This window comes from Rhinolophus hipposideros (assembly GCF_964194185.1).
Source record: "Rhinolophus hipposideros genome assembly, chromosome: 5".
Lineage (NCBI taxonomy): Eukaryota > Metazoa > Chordata > Mammalia > Chiroptera > Rhinolophidae > Rhinolophus > Rhinolophus hipposideros.
In genome coordinates this window covers 23,229,039-23,243,814 of record NC_138051.1, presented here as the reverse complement: position 1 = coordinate 23,243,814, position 14,776 = coordinate 23,229,039, and the positions used below count along the sequence as shown (strand labels likewise).

At 34.8% G+C, this 14,776-nt stretch overlaps 1 protein-coding gene across 2 annotated transcripts in view; it reads right to left on the bottom strand.

The window, feature by feature from the left end:
* Positions 1–14,776, bottom strand: part of PRKD1 (protein kinase D1) — a 301,801-nt gene that overhangs the window by 71,077 nt on the left and 215,948 nt on the right. For both annotated transcript variants that reach the window (XM_081049825.1, XM_081049824.1), the window contains exons 3-4: positions 5,227–5,358; positions 3,485–3,645 (exon numbers count right to left, since the gene is read on the bottom strand). In XM_081049825.1, coding sequence (XP_080905951.1) covers positions 3,485–3,645; positions 5,227–5,358 — 293 coding nt within the window. The remainder of the gene's footprint in view (positions 1–3,484; positions 3,646–5,226; positions 5,359–14,776) is intronic.

Genomic DNA, 14,776 nt, shown 5'->3' with positions numbered 1-14,776 from the left:
GGAGTAATACCACTCTGTCTTAACTGCAGCTTTGTGAAACATAGAAATTCTCCAGCTTTGACACGTTGAGCACAATACTTTTGTTGTAGGAGCTGTTCTGTGCATTGACTTCTCTGTGATTTCCTTCTTTCTGAGACATTGGTCCTTGAAATCCTGATTGCCTTGGGTGCTCTTGGATACTTTCAAATGTTGTTTCATACTGTTCTGTTCTATTTTATTCAGCTTTTATAACTATCCCTTGCAGGAGAATTGGTCTGATATGAGCTTCTCCACAGCTAGAAGCAAAAGTTCTGGAACAGATATCAACTTTTTTGTCTAAGACTAAGTCTTGCATACTATGGTTTGAAATGGCTTTAACTTTTCCCAAATACCACAAGAACATTTATAAATAAAAATAAAAAGATGAGTAAAGCACAGAGAAATCTGTGGGATCATTTAATCCTGACTTCTCTTCTGCAATTGTCTAAAAAGTCTATAAAACTGATATAATCTTGATATGTATAGATATGTAATGGTACAATGTACTAGTGAGTCTGACTTAAAAATCTACTGAGTTTTTCTTGTTTCTTTCTAATGATGATTTACAAAAAGATATATACCCCCACATAGTCATTTGCAATAAACTGACTACATTTTGGATTTTCTTAAAAGATGAATTGCTTTATGGTAAGTATAATAAATACAGTTTAATGCCAAAGTTGATGACAGATAAAACTTGTCATATGATCTATGCTGTGATACTTTTTTTCCCCTATCTTAGCAGCACTATAGAAATCTGAAATTCAATTTACGTGCCAAAATGGGTAAACTAACGGAATTACTAATGTCTTAATCTGTACGTGAAATGGTGATTTTGTAGTCAAAATAGGTAATCAAGTATGGAAGAGAAAAGTCATTTTCTTACGTTTGAGAAAAAAATCTATACACTTATCCTGGTAGACTTCCAACATGGCTGATCTAGTGGTATTAATAAACGCCATTAACCTTTTCAGAAACGGAAAATATTGTTTATTGTATATAGAAATAAAAGGTTTCACTATTATTGCCATAATATTACCTGTGACTAGTCATTCACTACAAATTTTAAAATATAGTTACTGAAAAAATATATACATATATAGTTACTGGCGTTTTATGTCTTGCCCAGGGATGAAAGGAGACATATTTGTTGTACTCTAAGCATGCCTGGGTAAGCAGGGTGGTTTTGCCCTACACGACTCAGGGCAACTGGGAAGTACGTGCCCTCCTCAAGGTGTGTCCATGTTTTTTATTTTCTCGAGAATTGGATAAAAAATAGACACATAGGCACCCCATGAGGGCACAAAGGGTTTTGATGCATGGAAAACAATTTTGAGAGACAATGCATCAGTGTCACAAACATTATTCCCAAAGGTATTTCTCATTTAGAGGTTACCTATAGGGCATTTCATACAAGGTTATGAAAGTCTATTTTCAAAGTATTTTATGGCCTCAATATTTTCTCACTTCATAAATATCTGATTTGATCACAATTTTACAAGTTTTCTTGACAGACATGGTTAAAATTCGATTTTCAAAAATGTATTTTTAAAATAAATTTTTAAGCCTTGTACTACAAAAATTTCCATCCGACATTAAAGCATTAATGAATTAAATATTTAATAATATAAAATATAGCCTTAATCAAATGACTCAAATAATTAAATAATTATTTAATTTGGTTACATAACACAATTAAATAATTTGGTTTAAAAAATACAAAGCCTTTTTTTAAAGACTATAGCTATGCAACCTAAACTATATTTATATATAAATTATATATTTATACATATTTGCAAGCACATGATTTAAACATATAATTTAATTTGTACTTATAAAACAAAATTATATATGTGATGTTTTGAAGTGTGTAATATGCATGTGTGTATATGTTTACAGGTACATGTGTATATAGTATAAAAAGTTCAGATAGATTCAAAAGAAGAATCTTCAGCATTAACTATCTAGATCCTAATGTATTCTAATGAGGAATGCCTTTAGAGCTTTATATTTTTTGTGAGATATAAATAATTTTTAAAAACCTTTCATAGTAAAACTAATAATAGTACATAATTAATTTATAACTTTGTTTATTAAACTTGTCTTTAAATGTCTATCCTGTAAACAGTATGACTCTCAGTGACTATCCTTAAAAGAAAGAGTAACTGCTGTAACTCGTAAAATCACTATTTACAAAAATTCAAACTAAATCAAGGAAATTCAGAGTTGGGAAGGTGACACAAGAGTTATTTGAAAAGTAAACAAACAGCTTTTGATTTAAGTATTTTCAGTAAAAACATCACTAATTCCAATTAGTGTGACTTCACAGAATAACATATAATCACATACATACATTCTGAATAGTTACCAAAATACAACATTTTCTAGTGATTGGTGGAATTTAGTACCTGCCTTCCCCAAAAAGGTTCACTTGTTGAAGGTCTGAAAACATAAGAGACTCTTAAAAGAAAGTCATGGAAAACCAGAGTATGAAATTTTCTTGTTTACCAAAACAAGCATTCGAGTTATATGTCTGGCTTATGTTGTAACAAATTAAAGTGATATAAAGATCATAATAAAATAGTTTTCAAACTATGAACTAATTAATACAACTTTTTGGAGGTGTCTTAAAAAAGTATTGAGCCTCTCCACTCCAAGAAGGATTTATTTAACCTAAAAGTTTTAGAAATTTTTAATTTTTTCTTTAATTGAATTTTACAATAGCCGGACTATAAAAAGTCTTTGTAATATCTATTGGGGGAGGGAGTAAATATGGGAAATTTAAAGCCTCACACCATTATCTTATTTTAGAAAAATGTTTTTATTTCAAATAATTGACATAATTACCAAAATTTTTACTTTGATAAAATTAAATTCCAAATTTAATTTTCCTAAAGAAGAATATTTAAGCTATGTCTATAAAATATACATTTTAGGGTTAATGGAACAATTTAAAGTATTAAGTTGCCATGTTTCTCACAGCATTTGTCAATAGTGTCACTCTGACAGTACACCAGAATGTATGCCAGTAATGCCAAGCAATTAAAGAATTTAATATTTCCATTAAAAGCAAATTTCAAATTTTCTCCCAGAATGAACATTCAGCTATGCCACAAAGTACTTGAATAATCTTCAGAGAAAAACATCTTTTCACTCTAGTTCCCAAATTTTGACAAACTATGTTTTGCAACATTCACACATTGGTTTGTTCTGCTCTGGCCCTATGACCACGACGAAACCTCACATATTTTATAACTGCACTAAACTCCCAGATAAAAGCAAACTCAAAGCTGTTGGATATTTGATGAAGCACTGACCAACCTACAGCCCCGAAGGCCCTGAAGAAGCAGTCATTAACACTCTGGCTGTGACCTCCCTCCCAGAGCACTGTCTCGGATTGACACGGTTACTGCATTGTCCTGCATTTCTCATACAAACAGGGATATGGATAAACAGAAAGCCCTACCAGGAGGGGCTCATCTGGGACGCTGGTGGAAAGCTCAGCAGATGCTGTGCGGACCGTACTGAGCCCAGAGAGGGACACATTTGAGAGTCTTCTCCGCCTCACGCCACTGCAATTGTTGGGGATTTTAAATGCACACCTCTTATGGTAATTCAGACCACATCCTGGAAGAAGAAAATAAAAATGACTTTTGTTCTACTATAAATTAAAAGCTATTCTCGTGTCAGTTGTATATTTTGCATTTTAAAAAATAGCAATGCTTCCATTTCTCTTGAGACCATTTGGAAATTCAAATTTTTGAGCTTTTTCTGACTTTTTTCTCCCAACCCGTAAATAATCTGGGTTTTCTTTTATGGACAGATAATTTTTTTTATTAGTTTCAGGTACACAAGACAAAGTAATACTTAGACGTTTATCATTTATAACCCTCACACTGTGTGAAACTCCCTCCCCCATCCACTATCCCTCTGACATCGCACAGAGCCATTACATTTCCACTGTCTCTATTCCTAATGCTGTACCCCACTTCTTGTAAGTATATATATATATATATATATATATATATATATATATATATATATACACATATATAAAATTATAGTTGGCATTCATTATTGTTCAGCTTCAGGTGTACAGTGCAGTGATCAGGCATCTACATCTTCCCTGAGGTGGTCTCCCAAATGGGACACGTGTCCATCAGATACCCTACAAAATCTTTACAACATTATTTATTACATTCCCCAAATTAATTTTCAAAACGCCGTGGCCATCTTGTGGTTACTGACTGTTTTCTAATCCCCTCACCTTCCCCCTTATCCCTACCCCCTCCCATCTAGCAACCCTCAGTTTTTCCTCTTTGTCTCCAAAACTGTTTCTGATTAGTTCATTCACTTATTCTTTTCTTTAGATTCTGCATATAAATGAGAGCATATGTTATTTGTCTTTCTCTGTCTGACTTATTTTACTTAACATAATGTTCTCTAAGTTCCATCCATGTTGTTGCAAATGGTAAGATTTCTTTCTTCTTTATGGCTGCATAATACTCCATCGTATAAATGTACCACAGTTTGTTAATCCAGTCATCAATAATCTGGGTTTTGAATTTTGATTTCATTGGACAAGCTCAGCAACTACCGTGATCATCATTTTTAAAAATATCCTCTGATATAACGGACTAAGGCTTTGAAGGATGTAGCAACAAAACTCCAAAGAGGTGATCTGAGCCACTTTTAGCTACCCTAAATTCTAATGTGAGTGGACACATAGGGAAAATTAATCCAATGCATTTCATTTGAACTCCACAGTTCAAGGAGTTCTTTCCACAGAGACTGAGGAAACAAACTATGATATTGGTGTAGAAATGTGGGGACAAGTTCGAGTTTGCCACTCAATTGCTGAGTGACCTTGGATAATTTGATTAACCTCCTGAATCTCTGCTGTTTTCAACTGCTCTTTTCAACAAACATTTCTTGAATGACTACTATTCCAAGATTGGGATTAAGGTGCAAATTTTATTTTTAGTCTGTTGCCAAAATAGTCAACATGAAATAAATATATCCACTTGATTAAGGGCAAAAGATGCGAGAAACGGGTTTTCCAGATCAGGAAATGTAATGAACAGAATCTATGCACCACCCAGATCCCTGGAAGACAACTGGGGGAAAGAAGACGGCATTGTAGAGGGCACAACATAAGTAGATAACTCTAGCATGCATTCAGCTTGGTTGGGGAAAGAAATACTTTACCTTCACATTTAAGGCCTTGACGGACCAGCCCCCACAGCATTTCACCACAGTGATCACAGAAAGCTGGAGCTCTGTACGAATGAACAAAAAGAGCGTGGGGACGAATCTGAAAGTCTTCAAAGGTGGCAGAAGCTGTAAAAATAATGTTAAAAAAATAAGGTGAATGAACACCCTGATCTGTAGATAATTAGTATGCAAGATAATTATATTCATGAATATAACTCAATAGTCAAAATCAGGAAAGATAAAATGCAACACTACTTGACTTTTACCCATGAGACTCCACTCTTCCCAACCACAACTTTACAAGTGGTGCCATAGCAACCCTCCCTGTTCTGTTTTTAATTGCCAAAGTGTCAGGCCACTGTGAAAGTAGCCAAAATGCTGGAAGAAGGCATGAATGAAAGGATAACTTAACTCGATTTACAAATACCTGATGTTACTTAAAAATATTTGTTTTTTTCTTTTCCTTAAATGAACCCAATAGGTATCAGTAACACTAATCCAAAGAAAAAAATTTGATGAATGGAATTTAGACAGATGAGAAGATGGTGCACCTGAATATGACCACGAAGAGATACATTAGAAGGGCGGGGCACAACTGGAAGATAAGAAATCTGAGTGGCCTCTTCTTGGGGAGATAAAGATGTTTGAACTCTTAAGCAATATAGCCAAGCATTTAAATCCTGACCTAAAAATAACCAAGCAGCCTCTTCACCAATATGCCAAACAGAGGAATTTATTATAATACACACGCTGGTGAATTCCAGTCCATTCTTTGAGAAATATACTTTAGTAAATGATAGTCATGCTTTGGGGTATTTTTTGTTATTGCTTATTGTTATTTATTCTATATGGTATATGCAGAATATTGAAATTATTATTTTTTTATTATACTTTTCTTCTTGGTACTTTTTATTGTGTTATAAAAGTGGTTCTGTGTTTCTTGTTGTTCAAATCAAGAAATAAAAAAGTATAAAGAATTGAAAATGAAAGACCATCCCTTTCTCAAAATTCTAATGAGTAGGGATATATCTTTTAGACCCACTTGCACACATAACCTGCTGCTGAGGCTGTTGGGTTTAGTGTAGAAAGTGTGGCCCTGGAGGTGAAAAGAGTCCAATGAAGCTCTGCCCTGAGTGACAACCAACTTAACCATCATGATCCTCAGTTTCTCGTACATAAAAAGGGAAGGTCTGACTGATGGCGACTTCTCCAGGCCCTTAAAGTTCAAACTTCCATTAATGTTTGGGAAGAACCATGTGCCCCTGATTTCATAAGGTTTTATTCAAAGAGAATCTGGGGGCAAATTTAAGCCTTAAATATATCCTTCTATTCTGCCTTCTTCTCTCTTGCTCCTGCCTGTCTTCTTGCCTTCCTTTTTAAATGCACGTTTGTTAAGCACCTTCAAAGCTGCCAATGACACGATGCTGGGGATAAAGATGTAAAGTAAGATGTCTTCACAGAGCCCACCAGACCAGCAGAAGGACAGACAAAAACAAAGAAAAAACCCCACAGCAATTATGAAATAACTTCTAAGGTTCAAAGAAGCTACACAATTTGGCCTAAGTTACACAGATACTAAATAGAATTAGGACCTGACCCACGGGTGTTTTAGCCCTCAGTACACTGTCTCATTCATCATTATCAGTGTTACATCTTACCTTCCCTAACTGCCCAAAGAGTTGGATTCAATAGCCCTATGATGCAGGGAAAAAACATTTGCAGTTTCCCTGTTGGTACCTGGATAGCAGACTACGGGCTAACAAATCACTCATTCAGTGTACTTGTGAAGTACTTAATCTTGTTAACAGGTGTGACAGAGTAAAGGATAAAAATGGAGGCAATTAATCTCTGTTATATGGGTGTCCAAAATTATGAGGACAATTTTGAGGGTATCACATCCATCAGGGTAAATGATAATAGAACATACAGTAAAGTGAATCCATTCTACCAGAAAGAATATCATCAGAAGAATATCAAATCATAGAATATCAGAAGAATATCAAAACATAGAACTGGACCATAATATAAGACTAAAAATGTTAATGAATTGGTTTTTCCTTGAATCTTGAGTAAAAGTACTTTGCTCCAAATTACTGTGCTCTATTATTGAAATCATCCATCAACTTATTAAAGTTATGGTTTTTATTCCGTTGGAAAGATATGAAAATAACAAGGATAACTAAGATTTATTAAGTTCTAACTATACTGAACGATATACTAAGAGATGTAAGTGTGGGAAGAAGGAGCTGATCAAAAAACTGTAGCCAAATAACTATGCACTAGCATTGTCTGCTTAGAGTCCTGACTAGTGTTAATATTACCAATGAAAATAATTTCAATTGAATTAAGTTTGAGAAATTGCATATTATGTTTGTCACTTCCAGATTCATTCTATGTAAATAAGTAAAAAGGTACAGTTTGGGTACCAATGATCTACTTTTGTGATTTGACAAAAATGTGTCTTATTTTTGGAAAGCTAAATCCTCTTTAAAGTTAGTCTTTCATACTCATGGACAAATTTAGTTTTTAAAACATCAAAGAAAATAGTTAAATAAAACACTGTGCCAACTATTAATTCCTGGTTTCTCCACTCCCTTCTCTCAAATGTCACCTTTCAGCACCAAACAACAATACTAATAATATGACAGCACTTCATTAAACAGTTTTCAAAATAAGGAACGTTAGAATTTGACAAAACTAACACCAAGAGGCATTCGGATTTTTTTTTTTTAATTAAGCAGGAAGAATATAAATAATTAAACTGAAGATTTTCAATGACCACCTCTGCCAATTTTCGTCAGGTAAGTTTGTTATTCACTTTTCAGAAGGGATTAACATTCATAAGCAGTTAGCACCCTTGACTTATGTTTAAATGCCGTTTTCTAAAGTTCAATTTTAATATTCTCCTGCTAATTTAAAAATAATTAAATACATTAAAAAATAAAGCTACCAAGTGTGGTGAGGTTTTGCATCCATTTTAAATCAAAGCACAACATCCACTCACTATAAATTTACCTGTGCTGCACCCTGGGGGAAACAGCATTAGCTGAATATATGCATACCATCTTGCCTAATCACAAAATTGCACTTCAGAGATCATCACTTAGCACAGGAAAACACAGTGAATGCTGTAATTCCATTTCACTTGAGTTTTGGAATCAAAATGGACAGATAAGAATAGGAATGTTAAAGTGTCTAGAGATTCTGAGAAAGGAACAATGTGCTATCTGTCAGTCTGTTATAATCAATCAGCCAACGTAAATTAAAACCATATGACAGGGCTACAAACTAAACACAATGGACCCCTTATAACTAGTTTGTGTCTCTTTGATTTGCTCTATTCACAGTCTATTGTTATACTCCAGTGTGGAGAGGAGAAAATGACATGCTTTCCTTAGTCATTGAGTATTTCAAACAGGTAATTGAGCCAAAAACTCTAAGATATTCAGTAGTTCATTTAAGGTTCATTATAAATGGTTGCACAAAATAGAATAAAGTGTTTGGTTAGCAGTACAGAAGAAAAGAGGTTTCTGAAGCAAAATAAATAATTTCTGGAGGTCAAAATTATTTGCATAATAAGATAAAATATTGTAAGATCTAAGATTTTCAGTAATTTTTTTCTTACTGGTAATTTAGGCAATTTAGTAGAAGCATTACTCTTCTGGCATCGCTAATTTAGGTCAGATATAATAAGAAGAAAAGTTTAACACATTGCACGTATGACCTCATTCATTTTTTCGCAAGCTACCTATGAAGTATATATTATTACCATCATCCCCATTTTACAGATGAGAAAACTGAGTCTCGGAGAATTTAAGGAGCTGCATAGATCCTAGGTAACTTGATTCATAGGATCTTGATTCAGTCAGTCCTGACATCTCTCCCATAAAAACTCTCTCAGCTACCCTGAATCTAATTATCATATTTCTCTCACCATTGAAACACTGTAGATAATAAATTGCATCTTTATTTTATAAACTGCTTGAAAAGATTAAAAAAACAAAAACTCATAGACACAGACAACAGTTTAGTGGTTACCAGAGGGTAAGGGGGAAGTGGGATGATAGAAGAGGATAAAAGGGGTCAAATATATGGTGATGGAAGGAGAACTGACTGGGTGGTGAGAGCACACAGTGTGGTATATAAATGAAGTATTAACAGAATTGTGCACATGAAACCTATGTATGAGCGTAATTTTACTAACCATTGTCACTCCCATAAATTTAATTTTAAAAATTCCAAAAAAAGCAAGAACAAAAAACTGCAATGCAATATACCACATCATCATATTATGAGATGCAAAAAATAATAGGTAGAAAAGAGTCATGAAATAATGTCTAGAATGAAATTGATTTTTAAAAAATCCCTTTGCTATGTGCTTTGTACAGACTCAATTTCTTGAAATCCTTTCCCATCCAAATTGAAGTTAGTAACAATAACTGGTTTTTAAATTTTTACAAAAATCAAAGGCAATGAAGAACTATAAGCCAATTGGAGCTTGTGCCCCCATGATAACCAGTGTCTCCAATTGGTAAGTCTGACCAAAAGCAAAATATTGTGAAGTTTTTAAAAGCTGTACAGATTTGTTGTGACAAATTTGTTTTCCCCTTAGCCTTTGAAATATTGAAAATAGCCTCTGGATACCACTCCCCCAATATAAACACACATATTCATCAGTTTTAAGGTATTCTGTGGCTAAGAAACATCCTGTCCGCCTCTGTATGACATTCTGTCATTCATCCATACACAAACGATAGAAATATGTAAATCTTCTTCTGTTCCTTGAAGTTTGGTAGAATAATGACTATTCACAAATCAATTTGTTGCATTTGTGAATACCAAAAATTATTAGAAAGGTTTTTTTATATCGAATCCCAAACATACCTTTGTAACTTGTATCTGGTGGTCAAAGTTCTGAAAATAAGCATTTAAAATTAAGGTATGTTCATGTCTTTCTTAAATCAGCTCATGTAGGCCAAGTGGTGTTAATACCTTCAAACATTGTTGATTTATGTGATAGTTTATTAGTAAATCTAGAACCTACTAGGTAATATAGTATATGTTGGACATAGAAAAATGAATAGTGTTTTGTGTTGAGGGGTCAAAGTCAAAATGAGAATGACAGACCCATAGCTCATCAATACAAAATGTAGGGATGAAGGCACAAAAGAAATGATGACTGAGACTGCCTGGGTCTGTCAGGGAAAGCTTCATGACTCTTGAAAGGATAAAGAGTATTTTGAAAAGCAGAGAATGGGATAAAGAGGGAACAGTTTTACATAGTCTGATTTTCTTTAATTACAGATAATTTATAGGATTAGCTACACATTTCTTTATAATGATTGCGTGTTCTCGACACTTCATCATCTTTGGTGCACTGTTGCGACAGTTATCAAGAGTGACTCCAAATTGTCCATAGGGCAGATAACTGAAAGATGAGAACAGACCATTTCTACGCTATTGTGGCCAGATGTGTGGCAGTGTTTGTAAAATTAATCCTGCATGTGACTACTCCCCTCTGCCACCTCACACACATATATACCTGCACCCTGAGGCTGGCTGTTTCTTTCCGCTTCTCCAATGGTCCCAGTCTCTCCAAGCCCCTTTTGTACCAGATTCTCCTTTGGTGCAATTATTCCAATAAACCACACCATTTCACATTTTGTTATACCTCCAGACATCTAGAGTTGGGAAGACCACACAGCTCTCCAGCAACAAGAACATTCAACAAATTCTTGTTGAGACATTTATGACAGCAACTTTTTAGATGGCTGACGGAAATAAAACAGGAGGGATTTCTATTTCTGACTCACATCTGACCAGAAAAATGTTAGTGAGGTACAATGATAGGAACTTCAGAGGCTGTTAATATTATCATCTCAAAGATAATAGCAGCCAAGAGAAAAGAAAAAAAAACAACACATAAAATGTATTTAGATATGTTGATTAGACAGTTCAGAAAGTTCTGGGAAAATATTTTATAAGTCCATGGCCAGGGACTCTTAAAAAATATGGCTCCAAGAGGAATAAAGAGGTCTCACAAGACAGATTGATAGCACAATAACAAATTACCCTAAATAGGAAGAAAAGGGGTTGGTATCTAGAGAGACTGATGGAACTTCCCAGGACACTCTTTGAGAAGTGCCTACAGACAAAGAACGCATCAACTATAGAAGCAGCAGCACAGAGGCCTGGTGAAGACAAACAGTGGCTTGGCTATCGAGAACCACACAGAGAGGCTAAAGACAGAAGAAGTTAAAGCTTTTAAAATGCTGAAACAGAACTAAAGGCCTTTTAGCTGTGTTGAAAGAATGAAGCAGAGGTAGGCCTGACCCATGGAAAAATATAGTTTAATGCTAACAGACAAAATCATAAAAGCAGAATTACTAAATTATAGTTTTGCTTCTAGCTTTTCTAGAAGTGGACTGTCTTCAAACTAAAAAAAAAAAAAAAAAAAAGAACAAATATACTGGAGAAGGACCTGAAGTCTAGGATAGATGAACAAAGATTATCAAAAGACTTTAAATAAACTATTTCCAACAGGCCCAAATGAATTATACATGAGGGCTCAAAAACTTACTTTTAAGAAAACATCTACCATAATATTTTTAAAAAATCTTATTGGGCTTAATGGAATTATCTAAAGATCTGTAAGAATCAAAAATATCCTCATAAGAATGGAACAAATTAAAAGAAGAGTAATGAAGAAATTTAGCCCTAGTTGATACCAAAGTATTCTATAAAACTATGATATTTTAAAGTATATGTTCGTTCTATAAGACACATGAAAGTTCAATAGGGTAGAATTGATAGCACAGAAATCCACTCTGTATAAAGTTGAAATATGATAGAAGAGATATCATAAATCAATTCACCAGGGAAACATTATTTAACAAATTATTAACAATTAGTAGCAATTAGCTGCTTGGGGGAAAATAAAATTTAGAATCTTACCTCCTATGTTATACTAATACACACACACACACACACACACACCTATATTTTATACCTGAGAGTAAAAAGTTAAAATAAAATACCAAACCACAGAAAAACTAGAGGGAAACAGAAGTGAATGCTTATCAAATCTCTGGAGGAAAAAATGACTTTTGAAAGTAAGGGGAGTTCATAAATCTGCAAAGTGATGGAAGAAATCAAATGGGAAAAATTCAGGGGAGTGGTAAAAAAGGGTAACAGGGGACAAACATGGCAATAGAAGAACTGACTCTGGGTGGTGAATACAATACAATGTACAGATGATGTATTACAGAATTGTACACTTGAAACCTACATAATTTTACTAACCGATGTCAGCCCAATTAATGTAATGCAAATTTTTAAAAAACAAATAAAATACACATCCAAAGTTGGGGGAAAAAGGAAGATTCATTAGCATAATCGGGTAGCAGGTGCTACTAGGTGACTTGCCAAAGTCACATGATAGTCTCTTTTATTTTTCATACTTATAATAGGGTTACTTATAACAATTTATATATGTGAGGTCACAGAAAGCTAATTATGTTGAATGCTTCCAGATATTTAGAATATAATTACTAACATTCAAGGAGAGATCCCTATGAATTGTTAGTCACCAGGCATGCAGGTGACAAGTCCTATGAAAGTTACGACAGTTCACATGGATTCCTTCAGGCTCAGCAAGAAATAGATCCTTCTCCTTCCTTTTTCTGTTTAACTAGAAGTAAGCAGCAGGACAGCGGGAGTTTGATGGCAGGGCTAAAACCCTGCTCACCAAGCCACTTAGGATCTATCTGTTCCTGAACCCAGAGAGTTACAGTTAAAACCTGTGTCGTCCTTTGTTTCCCACCCAGGCAGCTGAGCTCTCAGGCTGCTGCAGAACATCTGCTGTAGAAGCTGCGATGCTTCTTGCCAGGACGATGAAAGAGATGCAAAAATGGAACTCTATATAATTAAAGAGAGCTAGAAAATGGTTATTTTATTCCATCCATCTCCATACTGAGAAGTCAGCTAAGAATACTCTCCTCAACATATATTTTTATTCCAGCCACTGCTGATGCACACGTCCCTGTTCTTTGGCTTATTCATATCCGTCCCTCCACTCAGCTCAGTATCGCCTGCTCTGGGAAGCCTCTGTGATCTGCCTGCCCCACATGATGCCTACTCTTCTCTGTTCTCACAGGCTCCTGGGCACACTTGTGTCATAAAACGTATCACTTTATATTGCCACCCCTTAATCTGTTCACACCTGACATTAATAGATTGCTGGAGAACAGAGAAAATACCTCCTCTGAGTTTTTATGCACATATTAAGTGATCAATTAATGTCTCTGGTTGAATAAATAAACCAACGCCTTTAAAACACATATTATTTGCTGAAGGTTTTTACATTTTATTAAGTCCTAATAATCTGTAAATACAGTATTTCAAGTTGAAAAGCAAAACCCATCAGAATCATAATTTGAATCACATCATAAGAAGTTTCTAGCAATGTTTTCCAGAGATGTCCTCGCTAGTACTTTATTTCTTTACAGGCTGTGTGGTAGTGATGAAAAGCATGGACGCTGTGTCAGAGCATACCTGAGTTCTAATCCTGGTCAATGGGTGACCTTGGGAAAGTCACATCACCTCCCTGAAACTCAGGGTCCCTCTCTATTAAACTGGCTAAGTGACTCACTTCCCTGGGCTGACAGGAGAACACAAAGTGATTAGCACAGTTCTTGGCATGCTGGTGGTAGTTATCACAAAAATTTCTTAGCATAACGATTTAACAGTATGGGCTTTGTAATCAGAAAGACCTGAGTTTGAATCCCAGTTATTATTAATATTGTTTATCATTATTTTTGTAATCATCATCAGTGTTAACAGAGGAAGATACTGTTTTTAATTCTATTATCAATCCACAGCACTTAAAAAACTAAATGCATTAAAAACTATTATTATTTGCTCTTGCTGTTACCTAATAAAGAATGTGTTTCCACTCCAGAGGAAATTGCTTTTCTATTCACTGTTCTGGTTAACACTAATTAAATGGACCTAAGTCCACGGGACTGTGTCTGGTTCCTTCTCTGAAATGAATCAATTAACAGTTAGCAATTGCTGTGGGGGAAAGAAGAGTCACTATATCCTGATGTGACTGAATGACAAATGCCACAGCTGGAAAGAGATTAGAGAGCACCTCAGGTCAAGAAAGAACATAAATGGTTGCCCCATGTGTCCAACATAGAGGAAAAAGAAAATTAAGTAAAAATGTCATGGAGTCAAATTCCAGCTAATGAGTGCAAGCACTGCAGGTACTCTGAATAGAGGGAGAGAAAGGTCAAGTCTGTTTCTTAGAAAGCTCCATTGCAAACAGGAGACTTTATACCTTTAAGAGGATAATGACCTTATTTACACGAGGAACACCAGCATACAAATTGCCCTTTAGACTACTTAGGTAAGGGTGGGAGACAAAGGTGAGGTACATTATATATTGAAATGTTCTAATACGCAGTGGGGTTTCTGGCGACAAAAAGCATCACTGTTGTCAAATACATTTGCACATAGAGACACCAGGTCGAGGTCCTATGTG